The 26,575-nt window shown below is 41.4% G+C and overlaps 1 protein-coding gene across 3 annotated transcripts in view; it reads left to right on the top strand.

Moving 5' to 3' along the window:
* The window catches only part of LOC111153277 (HECT and RLD domain containing E3 ubiquitin protein ligase family member 6), a 62,389-nt gene that overhangs the window by 8,348 nt on the left and 27,466 nt on the right, over positions 1-26,575 (top strand). For all 3 annotated transcript variants that reach the window (XM_022512204.1, XM_022512213.1, XM_022512221.1), the window contains exons 4-12: positions 834-1,061; positions 2,369-2,466; positions 3,769-3,896; positions 4,701-4,831; positions 6,133-6,200; positions 16,061-16,182; positions 16,731-16,790; positions 19,784-19,877; positions 24,418-24,607. In XM_022512204.1, coding sequence (XP_022367912.1) covers positions 834-1,061; positions 2,369-2,466; positions 3,769-3,896; positions 4,701-4,831; positions 6,133-6,200; positions 16,061-16,182; positions 16,731-16,790; positions 19,784-19,877; positions 24,418-24,607 — 1,119 coding nt within the window. The remainder of the gene's footprint in view (positions 1-833; positions 1,062-2,368; positions 2,467-3,768; positions 3,897-4,700; positions 4,832-6,132; positions 6,201-16,060; positions 16,183-16,730; positions 16,791-19,783; positions 19,878-24,417; positions 24,608-26,575) is intronic.

Genomic DNA, 26,575 nt, shown 5'->3' with positions numbered 1-26,575 from the left:
GGGAGAAGGTACTGGAGTGGAGGGAAGGAATCTTTCTCTTTTATAAATGATGTTAGGGAGACTATCACTTACACCATGACCAGAGACCAAAAGAAGGGACGGAGGAAGACATAATGCTAAGGCCATGATCCAGAGGTATGATCTAGATGCAAAGGCAATGAGGTAGCAACAGACTCAGCAGTATGTTCAGCAACAGCAGGGTCTCTGGAAAGGTCTGCGCAAGGGAGAGATAAAGGTCTGAGATGTGTCCTGGGGAACACTGGTGACCTGGGGCTTGTGAGCTGTGGTGAGAATTAGCCTTTTAATGAGCAAGATAGCAAATTCCTAAAGGGTTCTATCTGACTTTTTTTTTTTTTTTAAAGAGTACTCTGGCTGCATTGGAAAACAGACAAATATGGACACGGGGAATCTAGTGAGGGGCTGTTGTAAACTTCCAGGAGAAATGTAACGGTGGCTTGGTGGCTAAGGTAGTTAACAGTGGAGAGGTGAGAAGTGGTCAGTTTCAACACATTTTAAAGGTAGAGACTTTAGGATTTGCTACGGTGAAGGGTGTAAAAGAAAGAAGGGAGTCGAGGATGATTTCAAGATTTCTGGTCTGAGCAGCTGAAGGAACAGAGTTGTTCTCAACTCGAGGGAGAAGAGGAGTGGATGCTGTTGGAAGGGGCTTTTGAAGGTGTTCTTGACCATCCTCCTTGCTCTTAGTGAGAATACTCTAACCTCCTTTATCCCTGTTGTAGTTATTAAAGACTTGTAGAATGAGGGTGGCAGTTTCTACTTGAATTTGGTATTCCAGTGTGTTGGCAGTTCTCAATTTCTCTGCTTTCTCTTTGTAGATGGCCGGCTGTTTTCCTGGGGAAGTAATAGCCACGGGCAGCTGGGCCTGGGGAAGGAGTGCCCATCCCAAGCCAGCCCGCAGAGGGTGCAGTCCCTGGACGGCATCCCCCTCACTCAGGTGGCTGCAGGTGGGGTGCACAGCTTTGCCCTGTCTCTCTCGGGGGCTTCGTTTGGCTGGGGAAGCAACAGTGAAGGGCAGCTGGGCCTGCACAAGAACGACGTCCCAGGTAACGAGATAGTCTTCCTGTGGTAAATCAGTCTTTCTTTCCAGTTGTAGGACCAGCTCCACAAAGGGGACTCTCATGGATTAGAGCAGTGATTCCCAAACTTTGTGATACATGAGAATCCCCTGGGGAGCCATCTTGATTTTTGATGGCCACTCTAATGTATTACCACAAACTTGTGGTTTCAAACAACACAAATGTATTATCTTACAGTTCTGGCGGTCAGAAGTTTGATTCAGGTCTCACAGGGCTAAAATCAAGGTGTCAGCAGGGCTGAGTTCCTTTCTGGAGGCTTCGGGACAGCCGGGTAGGGGATGCGTATGGGTGTTGCACCATTTTCTCATCTTTTCCCCCTTCTAGCATCCACCTCCATTCCTTGACTGATAGCCCCCCTTTTTCAAAGCCAGCAATGGCTGGTGAAATCTTCCTCAGGTCACATTACTCTCACAGTGATTTTTCTGCATTCCCTCTTCCTCAGATAAAGGACCCTGGTGATTACATTGGGCCCACCCAGATAATCCAGGCTAACCTCCTTATTTTAAGGTCAATAGATTACAACTTTAATTCCATCTTCATTAACTCCTCTTTGTAGTGTAACCTAACATAGCCACAACCTCTGGGAAAGGACACGGACATCTTTGAAGACCCTTATTTTGTCTACCGTAAGAGCATTTAAAAAATCCCAGCACCCAAGTTAGATGCCATACCAAGTAAATCAGAAGGTCTGGGGATGGAAGTCAGGCATTGGTCATAATTAAAGAGTCTGCAAGTTATGCCAATGTGCAGTCAAGCTTGTGAACCACTGGATTAGAAGATGCTTGCAGGACAAACAACCGACAGCCCTTAAACAAACTCACTGAGAAGTCTTCCCCACGAATCCTGTCCCTCTGTTCAGTTCTTTATATTCAGTTAATATATACTCAGCCAGGACTTAATCTCATTTCGTTTGATTCTGTCTACATGAAGTAAGTCCTCTTCTTTTCTTAATTATTATTGCATATTTGCAGAACACCTACTAAGTGACAGAAACAAATATAACATAATGGCACTATTCTTGGGAATAAAGGTCTTAAAACTTGGCTTTCTAGGAGAATAGGCTGAGGCATTCCAGATTACATCGTTTTCAGAAATAGATGCTAAAGGGGTGTTTTTCTTTCTTTTCCAAGGCAGGGCCTTCCCTCTGTTCTATAATACTCCTGAGTGCTCATTTAAAAGATTATGTTAATGAATTATAAGATGATGAAAATATAATGGATGTGACAGCTTATGAAATCTGAGTCTTAGCCTCTAGAGATTCTGCTTTCTTTCAGTGGTGCAAAGCTCCAAGCCTCGTTCAGTTGGTGCACTGAAGAATCTAGGTGTGGTTTACATCAGCTGTGGTTATGAGCACACTGCTGTGCTTACCCAGGTAATCTAAAATGTTTTGCTATTTTTTTAAAAATTCCTGACAATGTTACCCACAGGTAAATGTCCTGTTAGTGAAAGCAAACTGTGTATCAATATCTCAACGTAACCACTCAATGCACAAATATCTAAAAAGGTAAAATTAATCAAATGTAAACCATGACATTTTCAAGATCGTATAACAGAAGCTAATTTCAGCTTTAGGAAATATTTTTAGATACCCACTAAATTAGATTAATGGGGTGCCTGAGTAGTTCAATTGGTAGAGCATGCAACTCTTGATCTTGGGGCTGTAAATTCGATCCCCACATTGGGTGTAGAAAATGCTTAAAAATAAAATCTTAAAAATTTTTTTAAATGATTAATATAGGAGCTAATCCTTTTAGCAGTTGTTCATTCATAATATAGTTCTATAGATGGAATTATTGCAGAGGCAACAAACTAATTTTTACAGCTTTCAAGAACCCAGATTATAGACTAGAACCTACTTTGTTCCATTTCTTGCTTGGCACAATTACCAGCCTGCTTTGTAAATGTTTGCCTCCTCTTCTTGTACTGGCCAAATAGTATATTCCAATGGGATGGATCCTCTCTATAGCCACAAGGAATAGACAAATAGAAAACTATTTGTGTGGTTGAAATGTTTATATAAAAACTAAATGAATAGGGGCAGCCGGGTGCCTTAGTTGTTCAGCGACTGACTTCAGCTCATGTCATGATCCCAGGGTCCTGGGATGGAGACCCGCATCGGGCTCCCTGCTCACCTGGTAGTCTGCTTCTCCCTCTGCTGCTCTCTCTGCTTGTGCTCCCTCTCTGTTTGTCAAATAAATAAATAAAACCTTTAAAAATAAATAAATAAATAAAAATAAAAACTAAATGAAGCACTGACCTCTACCTCTGAAACCTCTGGCCCCAAAGCTGGAGCAACTTATATTTACTATTAGAAATAATAAATATAAGACCCCTCCCCTTTATTATAGAGCTTATATTTCACATAGTGCTCTCATACAATTCTTTGATAATACTTAATCTTCAAGTTTTTAGTTACTTTTTAAAATCTGAAATTAGGGGTGCCTGGGTGGCCCAGTGGGTTAAAGCCTCTGCCTTCAGCTCAGGTCATGATCCCAGAGCCCTGGGATCGAGTCCGGCATTGGGCTCTCTGCTCAGCGGGGAGCCTGCTTCCTCCTCTCCCTCTGCCTGCCTCTCTGCCTACTTGTGATCTCTGTCTGTCAAATAAATAAATAATATCTTTAAAAAATAAATAAATAAAATCTGAAATTAGTCTGATTCCTTCTTTTTCAAACAGACTGGGAAAGTGTTCACATTTGGAGGCAATAGCTATGGACAGCTGGGATACAGCCCTACTGCTGAGAAGAAAGGGCCACAGCTCGTGGAAGGAATTGATGGCCTAGTTTCACAGATAGATTGTGGAAGGTAATGGACTAGTTTTTTGTTTGTTTGTTTTTAGTGTGAGTAGAAAGTGTTACATTTTGTTACTTAGAAATGATTCCTCAGGGCACCCCTCTCCAGTCCCCTCCCTCTATGGTTCAGTAAGCTTTGCTACTCATCCAAAAAAAATGACTCCTCAGCCATGTTATCAGAACTTAAAACCCAAAATATGTGACTACTCTTTTTATAGATCATTTTCCTTTCTGAAAATTTACTTCTTTCAAATACAGCTTGAGTTTTCTATTTTTGTCTAATTTATGCTAGGAATTTCATTTGTTTAATAAGAATTTATTCGAAGTCTTCTGTGTATAGACCACCTTACTAGGTGCTGGGGGTTGGGAGGAAAGTTAAAAGTAAAAATAGTGGTGGGGCGCCTGGGTGGCTCAGTTGTTAACAATCTGCCTTCGGCTCAGGTCATGATCCCAGTGTCCTGCGATCTACTGAGCCTGAGATATATTGTCCTGGGATATATTGAGCCCCATATCGGGCTCCCTGACTCAGCAGGGACTTGTGCTCTCTCTCACTCTGACAAATAAGAAACAAAAAAACAGAAATGCTAGAAGCTATAGTAAAGACCCATCAATAATATTCTATCTTTAAGGTTAGTAATAAGCTAATATTCACCTACCATTTGTTTAGTCACATCATCTGATACCCTCTCACCTTGACATTATGATAAGGTTATCTGGGTACTCAGTATAAGATAAATCTGTTACTTTGTGTTAGGAGACATCATATTTCTCAAAAAGTGTGAGTCCCTTGGTCTTCATTATATTCTGTCTCTTGCAGTTACCATACTCTTGCATATGTCTATACCACTGGAAAGGTAGTGTCTTTCGGTCGTGGACCATGTTGCAAAAGCAGCCCAACTCATCCGGAGGCTCCAACAGAAAACTTCACCTGCCTGGTTTCTGCTGATGGTATGAGTGGTCTTACTAATTTATGATTTTGTTTTAATTGATACCACTGGAGGAGAAAAATTATTTATATTCTTTTCACAGAAGTACATAGATCTGTGGTTCTTTTTGTACTGTTATTTTTAATCCGTACAATATGCATCTTTTCTTATGCAGTGATGCCTGGAGTATTTAGTAACTTTTTTCTAAAGATCAGGGTAATACAAAAAGATCCCAAGTCAATGGATTATCAGAAACACTTTTATATATTTAATCGAACCTCTTCTAGGTATACCTGGCTGGCTCAGTGGGTAGAGCATGTGACTCTTGATCTCAGGGTTGTGAATTTGAGCCCCATGCTGGGTGTAGAGATTGCTTAAAATCAAATCAAATACAAACAAGCAAACAAACAAAAAAAACCCCATCTAAAGCACATCACCCTGATTTCATTATGCAAGTGCCTGAAAAATTAAATTTTAAGAATATACAACATAGAACCTGATCAAAATTAATCTTTTTATGGTGCTTGTAGTCCAGATTCATCTAGAAGAATATAAATTGTCAATAAATAAGTAAATTTAGATGAGTAATATATCAGATTTTGTTTTAAGGATTTTATTTATTTTAGAGAGAGAGAGAGCATGCACAAGAGCACAGGGCCGGGGTTGGGGGGGAAGCAGAGGGAGAGGGACAAGCAGACTCCATGCTAAGCACAGAGCCCAATGTGGGGCTCAGTCCCATGACCCTGAGAACATGACCTGAGCTAAAATTAAGAGTCAGATGCCTGACTGACTGAGCCACCCAGGCACCCTGATATATTGGGTTTTTTTTTAAGAGTATTTTTTTAGAAATGAAATCTTGCCATTTGCGATGACATGAATGGAACTAGAGGGTATTATGCTAAGCAAAATAAGTCAACAGAGAGGGACAGTTATCATATGATCTCACTGATTTGAGGAATGTGAGAAACAAGACAGAGGATCATAGGGGAAGGGAAGGAAAAATGAAACAAGACGAAACCAGAGAAGGAGACAAACCTTAAGAGACTCTTCGTCTCAGGAAACAAACTGAGGGTTGCTGGAGGGGCGGGGGTAGGAGGGATAGGGTGGCTGGGTGATGGACATTGGGGAGGGTATGTGCCATGGTGAGTGCTGTGAATTGTGTAAGACTGATGATTCACAGACCTGTACTCCTGAAAACAAATAATACATTGTATGTTAATAAAAAAAATTTAAGACTTTTTTTAGAGCAGTTTTAAGATTGTAACAAAAGATTTATTTTTCTACTTCTAAAAACAATGAACATGGATCTGCATTTTCTTTTAGACCTTGTGGATTTTGAAGTCAAACATATTTTTGCTGGAACACATGCCAATTTTGTGACAACTTGTCAGGTATTTATTATACTTTCTGTTTCTTTTTAAAATATATTTTTTAAGATTTTTATTTATTTGTTTTTCAGAGGTGGGGTAGGGGGTGCACAAACCAGGAGGCAGCAGGCAGAGAGAGGCAGGCTCCCTGTTGAGCAAGGAGCCCCATGCAGTACTTGATCCCAGGGCCCTGGGATCTTGACTTGAGCCGAAAGCAGATGCTTAACCAACTGAGCCACCCAGGCACCCCTTTTAAAAATATTCTTAAAGGGGTGCCTGGGTGGCTCAGTGTGTTAGGCCTCTGCCTTCGGCTCAGGTCATGATCTGGGATCGAGCCCTGTGTTGGGCTCTCTGCTCAGCAGGGATCCTGCTTCCCCCTCTCTCTCTGCCTGCCTCTCTGCCTACTTGTAATCTCTGTCTGTCAAATAAATAAATGCAATCTTTAAAAAAAAATTCTTAAAAACAAAAAACAAAAACAAATAAAAATCGTTTCTTTCCATCTAGATTTCTTTTTTTTTAAAGAGCACACAAATGATGAGAAAGCAAAACAGCCTTATTGATGATATGGAGAAAGTTTTAGTGATCTGGATAGAAGATCAAATATTCCCTTAAAACCAAAGTCTGATCCAGGCAAGACCCTAATTCTCTTTAGTTCTATGAAGGGGCACCTGGATGGCTCAGCCAGTTGAGCATCTGTCTTTGGCTCAGATCATGATCCCGGGGTCCTGGGATTGGGCCCCACGTTGAGCTCCCTGCTCGGTGGGGAGCTTGCTTCTCCCTTTCCTTCTGCCTGCAGCTGCCCCTGCTTGTGTGCTCTATCTCTCTCTGTCAAATAAATAAATAAAATCTTTAAAAACAATTCAGTGATGTCTGAGAGAGGTAACGAAGCTGCAGAAGAGAAGTTGGAAGCTAGCAGAGGTTGGTTCATGAGGTTAAGGAAGGAAGCCATCTCCGTAATATCAAAGTGCAAGGTGAGGCAGCAAGTGCTGATGGAGAAGCTGCAGCGGGTTATCCACAGGGTCTAGCTAAGATGGGGGCACCTGGGTGGCTCAGTCAGGTAAGCATCCAACTCTAGATTTCAGCCCCGGTCATGATCTCAGGGTTGTGAGATTGAGCTCAGCTTTGAGTCTGCTTGAGATTCTCTCTCTCCCTTTGCCCCTTCCCCCACTTGCATGCCCTCCCTTTCTCTCTCCCTTTCTCTCTGTCTCTCTCATAAATAAAAATCTCAGAAATAAAATTTTTAAAGATTTTATTTATTTTATTTGACTGAGAGAGATACAGCGAAAGGGAGAACACAAGCAGGGAGAGTGGGAGAGGGAGAAGCAGGCTTCTCCCCGTTGAGCAGGGAGCCAGATGTGGGGCTCAATCCCAGGACTCTGGGATCATGACCTGAGCCAAAGGCAGAAGCTTTAACAACTGAGCCACCCAGGTGACCTACTAAATAAAGTCTTAAAAACAACCAAAAAATGTAGCTAAAATTATTAATGAAGGTGGCTACCCTAAACAAGAACTTTTTTTTTTTTTTTAAAGATTTTGTTCATTTATTTGACAGGCAGAGATCGCAAGCAGGCAGAGAGGCAGGTAGAGAGAGAGGGGGGAAGCAGGCTCCCTGCCAGACAGAGAGCCCGATGCAGGCAGGGCTTGATCCCAGGACCCTGGGATCATGACCTGAGCCGAAGGCAGAGGCTTTAACCCACTGAGCCACCCAGGCACCCCCTAAACAAGAACTTTTTAATGTAGATGAAACAGCCTTCTATTGAGAGAAGATGCCATCTAGGACTTTCATAGCTAGCAAGAAGTCAGTACGTGGCTTCAGTGTTTCAATAGACAGTCTGACTATCTTGTTAGGGGCTAAAGCAGCTGAGGCCTTTAAGCTGAAGCCAGTGTCCACTTACCATCCTGAAAATCCTAGGGTCCTTAAGAATTATGCTAAATCTTCTCTGCTTGTGCTCTGTAAATGTAAAAAGAAACCTGGATGACAGGACCTGTTTGTAACATGGTTTACAGAATATTTTAAGCCCCCTGCTGAGATCTGTTTAAAAAAAAGTTTCCATTCAAAATGTTATTGTTCGTTGACCATGCAGCTGGTCACCCAAGAGCTCTGATGGAGATGTATAAGGAGATGAGTGTTGCTTTCATGCCTGTTAATGCAATGTCCATTCTGCAGCCCATTGATCAAGGAGTCATTTTGACTTGCAAGTTTTAGTATTTAAGAAATACATTTCCTAAGGCTATAGCTGCCGTAAATAATCATTCCTCTAACGGCTCTGGGCTAAGTCAGTTGAAAACCTTCTGGGAAGGATTCACCATTCTAGATGCCATTAAGAACATCTGTGACCCATGGGAAGAGGTTGAAGTGTCAATGTGAACAGGAGTTTGGAAAAGTGGATTCCAACCCTCATAGACGATTTTGAGGAGTTCAAGACCTCCATGGGGGAAATAACTGCAGATGTGGCAGAAATTTTAAGAGAACTAGAATGAGAAGCGGAGCCTGAAGATGTGACTGGATTGCTGCAATCTCATGATAAAACTTGAATGGATGAGGAGTTGCTTCTTATGGGTGAACAAAGAAAGTACCTTCTTGAGATGGAATCTACCTGTGAAGGTGCTATGAAGACTGTTGAAATGACAATAAAGCACCTAGAATATTGTATGAACTTTGTTTACAGAGCAGCAGCAGAGTTGGAGAGCACTGACTCCAGTTTCGAAAGAAGTTCAGCTGTGGGTAAAATACTTTTGAACAGCATTGCATGGTACAGAGAGGTTGTGAAAGGAAGTGCTCATTGATGTGGCAAGTTTTAATGTTGTCTTATTTTAAGAAATTGCCACAGCCACCCCAGCCTTCAGCAACCTTAACCCTGACCAGCATCCTCAAGACAAGATTACAGCTGTCATCAGCAGAAACACTCAGGCTCTCAGACTCACTGAGAGCTTAGACTAGCAGTTTTTAGCAATGAAGTATTTTTAGAATCAAGATACACACATTGTTTACAGATGATGCTATTGCACACTTGATAGACTATGGTATTGTGTAAATATGACTTTTATATGCACCAGGAAACCAAAAAATTCATTTGACTTACTTTATTGCAATACTCACTTTATTGTGGTGGTTTGGAACCAGACCCTCAATATCTCTGAGGTCTGCCAGTACATAGTTAACTTCCTAATTTGTAATTTTCTTCCTTTCTTTCTTCCTCCCTTTCCCTCCTTCCCTCCCTCTCTTCCCCTCCCTCTCTCCCTCCCTCCCTTCCTTCCTTCCTTCTTTCCTTTCTTAGAGAGATAGAGTGCACATGAGTTGGGCAGGGGGGCAGAAGGAGAGGGAGAGAGAGAATCTCAAGCAGACTCCACACTGAGCATGGAAGCTGAGGCGGGGCTCCATCTCACAACTCTGAGATCATGACCTGAGCCGAAATCAGGAGTCAGATGCTGAACTGACTGAGCCACCCAGGTGCCCCGAATTTATACTTTTTTCTATTTTCAGGAATGTTTTAAACTTGACATCCATATAGACTCTTGCCATATTCTCTGGGACAGAAAGTGATCAGAGGCAAAGGTTTCTGTGCTGCTGGGGAGAATGAGGAGATTGTACTTGGTTGCTCTGTCACAGCTGTCTAGTCGGCAGTTGCCTCCTGTGTCTCAGGCTCTGCTCTTGGTGCTGGGGATAAAAGTGAGTAGTATAGAAAAGGCTGGTCTCATTCTTGGCATTTGGATTCTACAGGACAGGTGATAAATATGTAAATGCAAAATAACAAGATTGTATTAAAGAGCAATCAGTTTTCTGAAGCAAACAAAGTGAGCCATGGGAGACTGATGGAGTGGACTTCTTTAGAAATGTCAGTCAAGGGGCACCCGAGTAGTTCAGTCGGTTAAGCATCTGACTCGTGGTTTTGGCTCAGGTCATGATCTTGTGGGTCATGGGATCAAACCCCACGTTGGGCTCCCCTCTCAGCATGGAATCCGCTTGAAGATTCTCTCCCTCTGTCTCTCGCCCCACTCACATGCACTCTCCTTCTCTAAGATAAATGAATATGTTTTAAAAAAAAAGAAAAGAAATGTCAGTCAGGGAAGACATCTCAGAGGCTGGGAAGTGAGGTCTCAGAGACCTCAGCTGTGCTTAGATCCAAAGAAAGAATGTTCCAGGGGCGCCTAGGTGGCTCAGTTGTTTGAGCATCTGACTGTTGATTTTGGTTCAGGTCATGATCTCAGGGTTGTGAGATCGAGCCCTTCCACAAGCTCTACACTCAGTGGGGAGTCTGCTTCTCTCCCTCTCTCCCTCCGCCCTTCCCCTGCTCATACTCTCTCTCTAAAATAAATAAGCAAATATTTAAAAAAAAAAAAAAGAGTGTTCAGGTAAGCACACATAGAGAGGCCCTGTGGCAAGGATAAGTTTAGCATGTGTGAGGGACTGAGAGAGGGCCAGAAGGGCAGAACATAGTAGGAAAGGGTGAAGAGTTGTATGAGATGGAGGCAAGTAGGTGAGATGGGATCAGTGTAAGTAGTCCTTAGGGAGGGGATCTGGAGCCTTAGTGGCATGTCCAAATCTGGAGCTCAGGGAAGATGTCAGCACTGGAACATAGACATGGTAGTCATCCAAGTACAGACAATATTTAAAGCCAGGGTCTGGATGAAAGGTCACCTTGAGAAAGAGAGTTAAAAATAAGCGGAGAAGGGGGACAGAATCCAGTCCTGAAAGACTTCTCCATTTAGAAGCCCAGCAGTGAAGAGGTGCCAGAAGAGAAATTGAGAAGGGCCAGTTTCTGAGGTAGGGGAAAAGAGGGAGGCTCATCAAGATAAGAGAAGAATGTATTTCCAGAAGGAGGAAGTGGCTAATCCTGTCACATACGCTGAGAGGTCGAGTAAAATGAGATGATTTTTGAGAATGATCCTGTTCAGGGGGAGAAAATGATGGTACATGAGAAAGAATGAATATTTGCAGAAGCATGTCCCACAATAGGAGAGGAGAGGAGAGGAGAGGAGAAGGAGAGGGAGAGAGAGAATCTCAAGCGGACTCCGCACTGAGCATGGAAGCTGAGGCGGGATCGCATCTGTGTAGAATGTAGGGGCTTGAGCAGAAATATTTATTTTGCTCTAATAAGGAACAGTGGAAACGAGGGTAAGTGATGGTGGAAAGGTGCCTGATGGCTTCGGTTTTCACAGTGACAAAGAGGGTAAGGCCCTCATCTGGGAGTGAGTGAGACAGGAGGAGTGTTAACAGGTTTGGGAATAAAAGGAAGGTGTACAGTAGTTGTCTCAAGAAAGTGAGAAGCAAATGTTGTGGGAAATTACTAAATAGTGTTGGGTGCCCATTTATGATAGTAGGACTGCAAGTCAAATCAGCACCATTGGGTGAATCTCTCCAGTGAATGGATTAGATTCAGTTTTGCTTGGGTTCAAATTTGGAGTATTCCAGACTTGCTTTTAACCACAGATGGAATTTTGTTAGGTAAGTTCAATAGGACAGTGAGAGAGTAGGAAGTATTTGCAAGGGACTTATTATAGTGCTGACCATGGACTCTAAGCTGGGTAAGAATGAGGAGGTGATGAGTAATGAACAAACAATAGGGTCACTGGATTGGCGGTCCTAATGGCCTTGAAGAATGTTGGAGTGGGTTCCGCTCTAAAGTAAGTGTCTTAGTCTGCTCTGCCTGCTAGACTAGGAGGCTTCTGAACAGCAGAGATGTATTTCTCACAGTGCTGGAGTCTGGGAAGTCCAGGATGGAGAGGCCAGCATAGTCAGTGTTTGGTCAGGACATGCTTCCTTACTTACAGATGGCTGTCTTCTTGCTGTGTCTTCACATGGCAGAAGGGGCAAGAGAGCTCTCTGGGGTCTCTTATAAGGGCACTAATCCCATTCATGAGACCTAGTCACCTCCCGAAGGCCCCACCTCTTTATACCGTCACACTGGGGATTAGAATTTCAACATATGAATTTGGGGGGGGAACACATTCAGTCCATATCATTCTCCCCCCCAAAATATTCATGTCCTTCTTGCATGCAAAATACATTCATTCTGTTCCAACAGCCCCCAAAAGTCTTAATTCATTCCAGCACTAAAGAATGTTAGATTGGGAGTTTTACTTTAAGGGAATCAGAAAAGGTGTCTCATAACCAAAGAAAATAATGTTTCTTTTCTTTTTTTTTAAGATTTTATTTATTTATTTGGTAGGGGGGAGGTGAGAAAGAGTATGAGTGGGGGTGGGAGAGGGCAAAGCGGACGCCCTGCTGAGCAGGGATCCCCCCCACCCCCAAACCCGCCAATGCCGGGCTCGATCCCAGGACCCTGAGATCATGGCCTGAGCCAAAGGCCACCCAAGCACCCCTGAGAATGTTTCTAGTAGAAATTTTAGAAGGTGAAACAGTTAATGATGATTATAAAGCATGGGGTATTACCTAGATCTAGGGTAGTGGTTTTCAACTAGGAATGGTTTTGCCTGGGAAACATTGGGCAACTCCTGGAGATGTTTTAGGTTGAAGTAACTGGAAAAGGGCAGGTGTGTTGGGGTGGTTGCCACCAGCATCTAGTGGGCAGAGGCCACAGCAGCTGCTAAACATCCTACAATGCACAAGACCCCCACAACAAATAATTATCTGACCCAAAATGTCAATAACATCCATCTTGAAACCCTGGTCCAGGACACGGATAGTTGAGGCAGAGCAGAAGAGAAGTATGGAGATGAAATCAAGACTTGAGCGATCTGGTGGGAAATAAATCATGTTTATTAGTTCTGTAGTTGCCAAGAATTACAGGAAGAATGACAACAAGCATGGCAGTGCCACGGGAGACAGCAAGGTACTAAAATTTTCAGTGTTGAAGGGTAGTGACAAGGACATTGGGAGATGATTACTTCAGAGAAGCTGGGATTTTGAAGAGTAGAAGAAATGGTGTATAATGCCAATAGGGAGCACCTCATTGTCCTAAGTTTCCAGCCATGTGGGGAGAATAAAAGCTTTCTTGTGATTGAGCTAGAGGGAACACGAGGGCTCAGATCAGGAAGCTGAAGGGAACTTCAGAAGTCACGGTTACACATCTTTTTCCAGAAGTTTTTATTTTAGCATTAAATAAAAACGGTGGAGAGTTTTATGACTCATGGAATGGCTGGCTAGCTCAGTTTGTAGAGTACGTGACTCTTGATCTCGAGGTCTTGAGTTCAAGCCCCACGCTGGGCATAGATAGAAATTACTTAAAAAAAAAAAAAAATTCCTGGGGCGCCTGGGTGGCTCAGTGGGTTAAGCCTCTGCCTTCGGCTCAGGTCGTGATCCCGGGGTGCTGGGATCGAGCCCCGCATCGGGCTCTCTGCTCAGCAGGGAGCCTGCTTCCTCCTCTCTCTCTGCCTGCCTCTCTGCCTACTTGTGATCTCTCTCTCTCTCTGTCCAATAAATAAATAAAATCTTTAAAAAAAAAATTCCTGATTTATTACAAGTTCATTGGAGGCAGAGGTATAACATGGAGCAGAGCAATAATGCCTTTGGAAGACTATATTAAAACACAGGTTTTTCTTTCCATATAGTGATTTCGGATACCTCTCACCAAGCCATTTCCATTCAAGTATTGTATAGAACCATGGTTCTCAAAGTGTGGGCCCTACACCAGAGCAGCAGCATCATGTGGGAATTTGCTAGATGTAAATTTTTTTTGTTTTTTAAGATTAATTAATTAATTTATTTGACAGAGAGAGAAAGCATAAGCAGGGGGAGCAGCAGGCAGAGGGAAAGGAAGATACAGGCTTCTGCCAAGCAGGGAGCCCAACATGGGGCTCGATCCTAGGATCCTGAGACCATGACCTGAGCTGAAGGCAGCCACTTAACCGACTGAGCCACCCAGGTGCCCCTAGATGCAAATTCTTGAGCTCCACCCCTAAATGAGAAACTGTGGGGTTGGGCTCAGCAGTCTATGGTTTAGCAAAATCACCAGGTAATTCTGTTGCATGCCAAAGTTTGAAAACCACTGATTTAAAAGTAAAAATCTATGGGTGATTAGAGGGGAGAAAGAAACCAGTGTTTACTGAATACCAACTATAGGGGCACCTCGGTGGCTCAGTTGGTTAAGTGTCTGCCTTTGGCTGAGGTCATGATCCTGGAGTCCCTGCTCAGTGGGGAGTCTGCTTCTCCCTTTCCCTCTGCTCCACCCCCTTCCCCCACCCATTCACACCCCCCACCTCTGCTCATGCCCACTCTCTCTCTCAAATAAATAAAATCTTTTAAAAAAATGAATACCAACTATAATCCAAAGGCTTTGTATACCTAATATCATTTAATCTTAACAGGAGCCCAGAGAGGTAGCTATTATTATCTCATTTTTTAAAAATTATGGTTAATCTATATAGATATTTTTAACCACAATAAAATATATATAGTATACTTAATAAAATATATTGTATACTTAAGAATAGTTAAAATAGAAAATTTTATGATATATATATATATATATACACACACACATACAATTTCGTGGCATTAATTGCATTCATAATATTGTGCAGCCATCACCACTATCCATCTCCAAAACTTTTTTTTTTCCAAAACTTTTTTTTTATCACCCCAAACAGAAACTCTGTAACCATTAAATAATAAGTCTTTATTTATGACCACCACTCCCCGCAACTGCCCCAAGCCCTGGGTAATCGCTAATCTACTTTCTATATGAAGTTGCCAATTTCATATAAGTGGCATCATACACTATTTGTCCTTTTTTTTTTTTAAGATTTTATTTATTTATTTGACAGAGATCACAAGTAGGCAGAGAGGCAGACAGAGAGAGATAGAGGGGAAGCAGGCTCCCCGCTGAGCAGAGAGCCCGATGCAGGGCTCAATCCCAGGACCCTGAGATCATGACCTGAGCTGAAGGCAGAGGCTTTAACCCACTGAGCCACCCAGGCGCCCCCATTTGTCCTTTCATATCTGGCTTATTTCACTTAGCATAATGTCATCAAAGTTCATCCATGTTTCAGCATGTATCAGAATCTCTTTTTATGGTGTTAGGGTCCGTGATCAAAGGAGCGAGACTGATACAAAGTGAAAGCTTTATTTCGTGCCAGTATCGAGAATCAAACCGACCGGCCGGGGCGGCCTCTTACAGAGAGAGCAACCCTTCCCAGCCTCATAGACTAACTTATAGAGCAAAGGCCATGTGGTTGAGCCTGGCCACACATAGGTGGCCAATGAGATTGCAACACACAGAGAAAGTTGCATAGTCGTGCTAGGTCACACGGGGGTGGCCAATTGAATTACAATTCACCCTATAGTAACTATTTGAACTAGCCTATCACCTTGGTCAGAATTGGCGCCCAAAAGGTGGGGCCCACATTCTTTGGTAGTTAGGGAGATAATATGTGTGCTTTACTGATTGGATGTCTCCACCGGGCCTGACTTGTCCTTGTATTCTGGGGTCTGTTATCAGGGACTGGTCGACCATATTTTACTGCATAAACAACAAAATGGCTGTTTAATCCGAGATGGAATCACTTTGGCTAAGTAGGCCCTTACAATGGCTGAATATTCCCCTGTGTCTATGCACCATGTTTATCTGTTGATGCTGTCATTGGACACCAGCTGTTTCTACCTTTTTGGCTTTTGTGAATAATGCTGCAGTGAATATTGGTGTATAAGTATGGGGTTGAGGCCCTGTTTTCAGTTATTTTGTGTCATTCCGTTTTTAAATGATAAAGCTAAGGCTCAGATCAAGCAAAGCAGCCAAGGCTAGGACTGGAACAGTGCGGCCAGTCTGAGAACCCAATCCTTCTGACCATACCTCCTCCCGAGACACACCCTGTCAGAGAGGGTGGGGGCCTACCTACCGCCTGCACCACAAGCCTTGCCATGTTATTTATTCCTCAGCATGTGGGTGTTTTCCTGATCTTTTTTTTTTTTTCCCCCCATGAAGGATACCAGTTCTACAGATGTTTCCAGGAAAATCCTGCCAGAAATAAGACAAATTAGCCAGTCCCTGACAGAAAAATGGATAGCATCAGCAGCAAGAAGCCCTGAACGCGAAGTGGCTAAGAGGTAGCTCTGTCTGATAACTTATAAATCACTGGTATTTGGTTTCAAAGCCATGGGGTCATTTTATCCTAAACATAAGACAGGGTTTGGCTTTGCTGGGAAAGCATGTGCATTTTAACCATATTCTCTTCCACCACCTCGAAGTTTGCAGACGTCACTGATGATCTCACGTCATTTACTTAACTATATTGAGGACATGCCGTTCCCAGGCACCTTGATAGGCGTGAGAGAGGCAGAAGAGAATCAAAAACATGTTGTATCTCACAAAGCCTTCATTGAAGTAGACTCTTGTGTATCTTCACAGTTTATACTGGGCGCTATAAATTTCTATTTCCAGAAGGATGGATTTTATCTAAATCCATGACTTGGTAAAATGAACTATGAAGGGTTTTGGTGAGATTTATCAGCACAAAATATATCCAGAATTTGGAAGACTCGTCGGAGAGTAGTTATTTTCCTTGATGATTTCATGTCATCAGTTGTATAATTGGACAAAAGAGGAGTCATGCTTCATAGTATAGTACAACTTAACACTTGTGTTACTTTTACAGCGAAATTGCGATGATATTTTCATCTCCTGCTTGTCTGACTGCAAGTTTTTTAAAGAAAAGGTAAATTTTTACATGAGATTTACCTTCATTTAAAACACTGGGGAAAGAAAAACACATTGAGAAATATTTAAAATGAAATGCTTTAAGTCAGTCATTTTAATTTGTGAATTACGTTATCTTCTAACATAAAGTTCAATATAGAAAACTCTAAAGGTTGTTGCAGAATTTTCCCATTTTGTAAAGTAAAGACCACTGCAAGTTGTAATTCCCAATCCACATTGTTCACCTTCTCTGCCCTGTCCTCCTCTGTGACCTGACAGAAAGGAATGATGTTCTTTTCAGGATCTTCATGTCCATGAGGGATCATTCTAATGTTGCTATAGTACTTAGAGGCCAAGGTAGCACTCTGCAGTTCTTTTTGTGGTGGGATCAGTAGGGGAATCCAGCAACAGGGAAAATAGATTCCATTTATTTTATCTTGAACTAGGTTCACTACTACAGAGGAAAATCTAATTTCTCTATTTTGTGTCTGATCCAGTCCTATAAACAGCTCTCTTTTTTTTTTAAGATTTTTTATTTTATTTATTTAACAGACAGAGATCACAAGTAGGCAGAGAGGCAGGCAGAGAGAGGAGGAAGCAGGCTCCCCGCTGAGCAGAGAGCCCGATGTGGGGCTTGATGTGGGGCTTGATCCCAGGACCCTAGGATCATGACCTGGGCCGAAGGCAGAGGCTTTAACCCACTGAGCCACTTAGGCGCCCCTATAAACAGCTCTCTTGTGAAGTGCTCAACATTTGGTCTGGTATTTCTTTCCTTCCCTTTATGCTTTATAACACTGTGCCTGGGAACTGTTAAGAGATAAACTGGGGCATATTAAACATTTCAAGATTTATTTAAGCAAATACTGATTCAAACTGGGCAGCACCAAACTGAAATAGTTAGGAGCACTCCACCAACAGGGGCTAGAGGAAAGACATATGTAGAGAAGGTGCAGAAGCAAAGCAAAGCAATTAATTGATCGGCTATAGCTCAAAGCATGGAGGGCTGTTTGTGATTGGTTGTCCTTAGGTTTCGATATCATTACTGAGGTGTTTATAGGCTCAGATTTGGGTTACTTACATAGGCCCCGTAGTGATAGAGCCCCCTCAGTGTAATGGCCTCCATGTTTAATTTAACAGTATTTAAGGGTGAAGGTGGATAGTAGCATGAAGGGGCCCTTAGGCTGCCCTCTGGCTTCTCTGGAGGCTGATGCCCTGCTGGCGTGTCCGCAGCAGATATCACTCAGTCCAGTCCTCCCCCACTAGGTCAGGTCTCATCCCTCCCCGTTGAATAGGCCCCAAGCTGCCTCACAGATTCTGAAGTTAGTTATACACATCTTGTGCCTCCTCCTGGCCAGGGAGGGCCAGTAGGTGGCACTCACTTAACCGGTGTTGCAGGCATTCTTTGGCTCTGTGTAACCCCGGTTGTCCCATTGGTTTTTAAGCCAGCTGCACTCTCAGTCACTCCTTAAGGGGACTGGAGGAACTGTTGAGTCCAACAACTGCACCTCAGGACCAGAGAAACCCAGAGAAGCTGAATGCCATGGCTTCCCACTGGCAGCCCATAGGCAGTGTCTTTCTAGAGTTCTAAAGAGCATCCTGATTCATCCCCACACATCCCGGTCAAGGGAGAGAAGAGAAATCAGACACTGCTTGCCTCTGCCTTCTTCCTCTCCCATTTGCTTTCTTCTTCTTCTTGCCTTCCTTCTAGGAGAGAAGTAAGGGACAGGGACTCTGCCATACAGTGTTTCCTCTTTCTTCCCTACTCTAGCCTCAGGCTAGACCTTACTGCATATAGAATGTTTTCCAAGTGAAGAATATCATCTTTGTAAAGTGGAAAAGTATCCTCGCAGGAGTGATGAAACTCAAGGTTTGGTTTTAAGATGTCAAAGACTGCAAAGGACAATATATTTTAAAGGGAGAATTACAATACTTTGAATACTTGCATAAATATTTTAGCCCTGGTATTACTATTGATCCATTAATTCAGCAAGCATAAGGTATTTCTTTCTTTTTTTTTTTTTTTTTAAGATTTTATTTATTTATTTGACAGAGAGAGATCACAGGTAGGCAGAGAGTCAGGCAGAGAGAGAGGAGGAAGCAGGCTCCCTGCTGAGCAGAGAGCCGGATGTGGGGCTCTATCCCAGAACCCCGGGATCATGACCTGAGCCAAAGGCAGAGGCTTTAACACACTGAGCCACCCAGGCGCCCCCATAAGGTATTTCTTGATAGAATGTTATAAAAACAAGTTGTTTGACAGATGCAGTCTCTTCAGATATCCCCAACACAAGACCTAGACAAAGCTTTGATAGTGTTACTAAGGGGAAGGCCGGGCGGGCATTTATCAAGAATTGGCAGTATGGTTTAGGGTAGGCCTTTCAGTTTGGGGGATGGAGGGGTGGGGCTGGGGGCTCGATTAGGACTGGGAAAAGATTCAATGATCCAGGATGGTTGGAAGCAGCAAGGCATTGACTTTGAAGCAAAAGAGTCTAAGAATCTTAGGGCATAAATTAATGCTTTCCATTGAGGAGTTAATGGGTCTTTTCAGGAAGTTCCTATAATGCACAATCAAACCACTTGCCTGGGCTTAGGCTCACTTGGAATAGTGAAGTCATGCTAATGAAACAGAGGAATCCTAAGTAATGGAGATGTGGATGGCAAGGTATGGGAGGGGTGTTGGGTAGTTTCAGTTCTCAGTGTACCGGCTGAGTGTGAGGGTAAATAGTGTCGGTTCTCAGATGCAGCACATAAAATCTCGCTATTATTGCACCCCACACTTGTAGCCACTTTAGAGATAATAATTTGTTACCTACTCTCTTTTAGGAGAATATAAATTTTATAAAACTTTTTTGTGCCAAGTAAATTATTTTGAAAGGAGGCAAGCTGTAAGAAAGAAGTTTGTATCTGCTAACTAATAAAACAATAAATAGGTATGAAGTTTAGAAATACTATTTTCCATCTGTTTATGCATGTTTTTGTTTTTGTTTTTTGTTTTTAAATTTCTTCTATCCAAAGAGGATCTGTAGAAACAATTTCCATTGATGTGGACTTACAAAAGGCAAGAGATACCTTCAAGAAGTTAACCAAAACAGAATGGATTTCTCTCATGGTAATGGCCAATATTTACTTGAGAAATAGAACAATGGAATTTCTTTACGGGAACCAATAGATTGCAGTTTAATTTTGTTGGGAGCTGAGTCAGAGGGATGGTGTGTGATAGGGGAGGGGCGGCTGTTCATGAGGTTACCATATTCCAGACACTGTGTTAGATGCCGGCACTTTTAATTTTTTTAATTTATAAATCATATTTTTGTCAAATGACTTGCATCCAAAATACAGAAATGATTTTTGTAACTCAGTAAGAAGAGGAATGACCTAAATTTTTAAAAAGATCAAAAGATTTGAATGGATATTTATGGATAAGCATAGAGAAAAATGCTTAGTACAATTAATCGTTAGGGACATGCAAATTAAAACCACAATGAGATATCACTTCACATCCACAATGATGATCATCATCATAAAGAAAGACAATAACAAGTATTGGTGAGGATACAGAGAACCCGAAAGCCTCATTCATGGCTGGCAGACGTGTATTTCTTTAGAAAACAATTTGGCAGCTTCTCAAAAAAGTTAAACATAGATTTACCATATGACCAGCACTTCTACTTCTGGATGCTTTTCCAACCCAAATGAAAACACATGTCCACACAAAAGCCCCTATGTAAATGATCATAGCAGCATGTTCATGATTGTCAAAATGTGGAAACAACCCAAATATTTATCAACCAGGAAGTGGATAAATAAAATGCGGTGAATTCATACAATGGAATACTACTCAGCAATAAAAAAGAGAGGTGTTATAGCATAGGTGACCCTCAAAACATTATGTAATCGAAAGCAGACAAACACAAAAATCACATATTGTTTGATTCCATTTACATGAAATGTTCAGAGACAGCGAATCCATAGAAATAGAAAATAGATTAATGGTTGCATGGAGTGTATAATAGGAAATGTGGTGGTTGAATAATGGCCTCCCAAGATGTCCATGTCTCAATACTCAAAGTCTGTGAATGTGTTCCTTACATGGCAAAAGGAATTTTGCATAGGTCATCAAGTTACCAATCTTGAGATGAGGAGATTATTCTGGATTATCTCCAGGGGCCCAGTGTAATCACAGGAGTATCTGTAAGAGGAAGCAGGAATGTCAGAGTTAGGGAGATTTGAAGATGTGTGTTTCTGGATTTGAGAATGAAGAAAGGCCAATAGCAAAGGAATGCTGACAGTCTCTAGAAACTAGAGAAACGAAAGAGTGGGATTATCCCTATAAGAAACCACTAGCCAGGGAACAGATTCTCCCTTTGAGCTTCCAGAAGGGATGCAACCTTGTCAATGTCTTGATTTTAGTCCTGCAAGACCCATTTGGACTTCTTCTTCTTCTTCTTCTTTTTTTTTTTTTTTTAAAGATTTTAATTTATTTATTTGAGAGAGAGAGCATAAGCAGACAGAGGGCAGAGGAAGAGGGAGAAACAGACTCACTGCTAATCAGGGAGCCCAACGTGGGCTTTGATCCCAGGACCCTGGGATCATGACTTGAGTTGAAGGCAGATTCTGAACCAACTGAGTGTCCCTCATTTTGGACTTCTGACCTCTAGAACAGCAAGATAACAAATTTGTGTTTCTTTAAACCACTAAATTTGTGGTTATAGTAACTGTTAGTATGGTTAGTTAGTATAGTACTAATATATAGTATAGTGATTGTTATAGTAATAATAGAAAATAGGGCTAGAGACTTTAGGGAAAATCTATTTCTTTGACTTTTTTTTTTTAAGATTTTATTTCTTTATTTGACATAGAGAGAGAACACAAGCAGGTAGAGTAGAAGAGGGAGAAGCAAACTCCCCACTGAGCAGGGAGCCTGATGCGGGACTTGATCCCATGACCCTGAGATCATGATCTGAGCTAAAGGTAGTTGCTTAACCAATTGAGACACCCAGGCACCCCTCTTTGACTTTTCTTGATTTAGAGGCTGCCTGCATTCTTTGATTCGTGGTCCCATATCACTGACTTCTGCTTCTGCGGTCACAACCCCTTCTCTGACTTCTACTCCCTCTTTTAGATACTGGCACTTTTTTAAGCACATGTTTAAATGTATAGTAAATACAGTATTTTTATTTTCAATATGAAAAGAACAAAGTTTGAGAGGTAAATAATCATTAGCAGATACATGAAAATAGCACTAGTTTGGGAAGCAAGAGAAGCTTTACCTGTACTGGGGGAATGGAAAGCTGATTCTCTTGCGATCAATGTCAAATCTGGTTGAGCCGAATTGGCTACTGATTCAGCCCTTATGCTGTTTGGGTCACATTTTCTTTCCTTTTTTTTATTGGGCTCATTATTTATGGAGTTCCTCTTTAAGATCTATTCTAGTTTAGTATTTTGTGATTCTGGGCTGTGTTGGAAAATTTTCCCTCTTCCGACTCAGGTTCATGTGTTTGGGGGCCTGTGAACTGACAATAGACTGATTAACAGAAGAAAGCGAGTTTTATTCCATGCTTCTGGGGATCATTCAGATGAAGAAACTCCCCAAAGAGCTAACAATGAGAGCTTATCTACCAATTAATGGGGAAAAGGGAATTAGAGAGAAGAGGCTTCTATGAGAAAACAAATGGAGTTTTCAGGGAGAAAAATGGGCTTTAAGGGAGCCGAATGGAAGATAGGACAGCTTGTGATAATGTTTGTTTATGCAATTTCTTATCCAAGTGCAAGTGGCCGGTCTTTCCCTGGCAGTGAAGCTTGCTCTCCAAGGACATCCATGGCTGCCTCACTCTGGGAAGGCCCTGCCTTTAGTCAGATAAGGGAAATCTGAAGGCTTCTTTCTGCATCAGCGATATCACACATGCTTTTGGGTTAAAGTCATCTTTATACTGGGTCCCTACATTTGGCAGGGAAAGGGGGACAGTGTTCTTTAATATGGGGTAGATAGGATATTTTTATTTTCAAGACAAAGAAGTAAGCATAGTAGATATTATTGAATGTATTTAAAAATAAATACGTCTAGGTTAAATGGGAGATAACTTGGGGTGCTCTTCCCAATGTGAGTTCCAAGGAACACTGGTTTCACAGAATGCTCCCTGAAAACAGGTTCTAAGTGAAACAACTTTGGAAACGCTGCATACCATTATGGAGTCATGATGTACATGAAAACAACTTGTAAGAACACTAATGTAATAATAATATATAGTACTTTTATTATTGCATATATAATCTTATTTAATCCTTATGACATGTAGAGATAGACACTGTCCTTAAAAGTAACTAAGCTCTATTAAATAGACTAAGTGAGGCTAGCTGTTGTAACAAACAACATTCGAATCTCAGTGGCTTGACACAATGAAAACTTCTTTCCACATCATAGTCTATTGACAGTTGGAGACAGGAAGCGCATGCAAAGGGGAGAAAAAAGAAATATTTTCCCTCTACCCATCTTAGTTTCACTGGCTGGGGCCCAGCATATTGGACTGAGAAAAGACAGATTAATAGGAGAAAAATAAACAGAAGTTTATTAATGTGTGCATTCTGCATATACAGTCAGTGATGAGTAGCTACAGGGGTGGTTATATAGCATCTTAGCAAAGAACAATAATTTTGTAGAGAGGAGACAACACAAAGGAAAAGGACTTTGAGCTTCTAAGGGTGCCTGCAGGAAGGCAAATATCTGGGGATACTGATAGTAGATAAGGTCTAGTTTGTAAGGTTGGTTTGTGTAGACCCTTTCTCAGTGCCTGCTCATCTCCCCTGATTAAGGTTGTTACCCTTCTCCTGGTACAGGAAGTTAGGGGCAAGAGGACACCTTCACAAAGGGAATTTATATTCTATTTTCAAGTAGATAGAGGGAAACCAGAGAGCTTATTTTGTACCTGCTTTTTCTCACTTGCTTGCCGCTCAAAATAATCCTCCTGCCAGAGTGGCATATTTTTGAGTGGCATATTCTGCTACCCTTCCCACCCTGCACAGGTTCATTGAGGAGTGATTTGGGCTCCTTTCTTGAGTCCTAGGCCCTGGGGCCATGAAATCCTCCAGATCTTTTGTATTTGGTTGGCAGATAAGGAAAGAGAGTACGGGAGGTCCCCTGAGGGGCTTCAGGGGTCATGCCTGGAAGTGATATACATCACCTTCACTCATATCTTGTGAGCCAGAACTCAATCATTTGGCCCCACATAACTGCAGGGAGGCTGGAAATGGCTCTTCCTGTGAGCCCAGGAGGAAAATGAAATAGGATTGGTGAGGTAAACAATATGGCATTATCTCTGCCATGTTAGATTTAAGTCAGATAGATCTGGGTATGGATCCTTGATCTGTCAATCTCTAATTGAGTGTCCTCCATGATTCACACAGTATGTACATGTGATTTCACTTTATTTCCCTCACACAACCCAATATAAAACAGAGAGGATGACTCTCACATAACACTTTTGGGGAATTTGGGCTGCAAGGAATGATGGAGTTTGAACAGTAGGTTTGAGGAAAACTAAATTATTTTTCCACTGGAAAATGGTGGAACAAAACCCCTAGTCCCACAGCTTGTTTTCACTATAATCTGTATCTAATGGATGCTGGGCCCTTCCTGTTCCTTCCAACTACAGATAACTACATGTCTCAGGGATAATCTGCTCAGAGCTCTCCCATGTCGTTCTTCTCACCGAGAAGCATTATTAGTTTTCCTTCTGCTCCTAGAATGTCCTGTGATGCATGATTCTAGGAACTGGTGGAGTCTGGTGGTTCCATTTGCAGAAGCTGTTTGTAAGATACGTGACCGAAATTCACGAGTTCTGAGTAAGTTTGATTACTTTTGTCACTTTATCTGTACTCTCAGTAGAGAATCACTGAAGTAAAAGTTGGAGCAAATTTTGGATACAAGATTTAAAAATACGCACATGTTTGGGTATAGGGTATGTGAATGTTTGAAAAGATTAAGCTAATATTACAATCATCGTTATTATACAAAACATGTGTAACTCTTAGGTTTGGGTATGGCTTTGACATCAATTTAATAACCATAGAGGATCCAGTAAAGATATATACATACTTTAAAACTTTGCTCATGTTTTAAAACTTGAGACATTTTGACCTGCATGGGAACAAAATTTGCCATCCCAAAATGTGTCTCTCTAGCATGTGTCTTATTCTAGACTATTTTAAGAAATAGAAGGCTCAGAAGGAACCATTGACCTTCTCCCTAGCTGCCTAAAAGATGTAAAAGATAAGGCCTGCTCCAGGAAGGGAGCTATCTCCACAGATAACTATAGTATAATATGAATTAGGTGTGGTAGACAGGGAAGAACTTAGCAAAGTCTGTTAAAATTCCCCTCTGTATTCCTTTGTTTCCAAATAGCCCAGCAAACATTTGTTTACCAAACATTTACTCTTTTTCATCTTCTGTGAATTGTCTTCCTTCCTTTTGAAGACTCAGACTCCTACCCTCTTCTCCTTAACTCTGCACAGCATATAAGCCTTAACTGTCTGACTGCTTCTGGGCCTCATATTCTTATAGAGCCCTTATACATACAAAATTAAATTTTATTTTCTGTTAATCTGTCTCATTAATTTAATTCTTAGACCAGCCAAAAGAAACTTGAAGGGAAGAAAAAAGTTTTTCCTTCCCAACAGATTAGTGATGAAAAACAAATTAAAACAAAGTTAAACTTTGTGTTCTTATGTATTGTATTCAGTGCTAAAAGTTAAACTTTGTGTTCTTATGTATTGTATTCAGTGCTATGGAATTTCCTTTTACAATTTTAAGCTAATGTTCAAGGTCCAAAGCTTTAAAGGTACAAAGGATATATATGATGAAATATAAGCCACCTAGTTCCCCTCCCAGAAAGCAGTTATAGAATATAGTTTTTTTGTGTAAACTTTGAAAGATATGTATTTTAAAAAATAGAGACATAGATTCTTTCTTTTTCTTTCTTTTCTTTTTTTTTTAATTTAATTTAATTAACTTATTTATTTGACAGAGAGAGATACAACCAGAGAGGGAACACAAGCAGGGGGAGTGGGAAAGGGAGAAGCAGTCTCCCCACTGATCAGGGAGCCCAATGTGGGGCCTGATCCCAGGACTCTGGGATCATGATCTGAGCCGAAGGCAGACACTTAACCCACTGAGCCACCCAGGCACCCCTCTTTTTTAATTTTTTTAATGGTAGCACACCATTCACATTTTTTGGCAACTTGCCTTTTCCCATCAACATTATATTGTAAGGATATGTTTGTTCTGTTACAGGAACTGCCTGGTTCTATTTAATGGCTTATTAGTATTCTATTGGGAGGATATACTATAAATAGCTTTTTCTAAGCTTTTGCTATTTTAATAGTGCTAACATGTATTTCTTTATATGTATATACATTTACACAGATAGGGAAAATTCCAGAAGGAAAATTATTGGATCAAATTGTATGTGCATTTAAAATTTTGAGAGATTTTGCCAAATGACCCTGCACAGAACTTTAAGTGGTCAAAATTCATATTGTAGTCTATGTAAATTGCATGTAAAAGTGCAACATGACAGCCTTGACAGAGGATATACAAATTTATACTTCATCAACAAATACAACAGCATCAGCCCACGCATTTTTCTACAATATTATCAAACTTTGGTATTTGCCTTTCTGAAGAATCTCTTATTTTGAATTTTGATTTCCTCTTTTTTTTTCTTTAAAAGATTTTATTTATTTATTTATTTGACAGATAGAAAGAGAGAGAGACTGTGCACAAGCAGGAGGGGTGGGAGAGGGAGAAGCAGG

This window comes from Enhydra lutris, unplaced genomic scaffold (genome assembly GCF_002288905.1).
Source record: "Enhydra lutris kenyoni isolate GAN:26980312 unplaced genomic scaffold, ASM228890v2 scaffoldscaffold3, whole genome shotgun sequence".
NCBI classification, from domain to species: Eukaryota; Metazoa; Chordata; class Mammalia; order Carnivora; family Mustelidae; genus Enhydra; species Enhydra lutris.
This window is presented reverse-complemented; position numbering and strand designations above follow the sequence as displayed.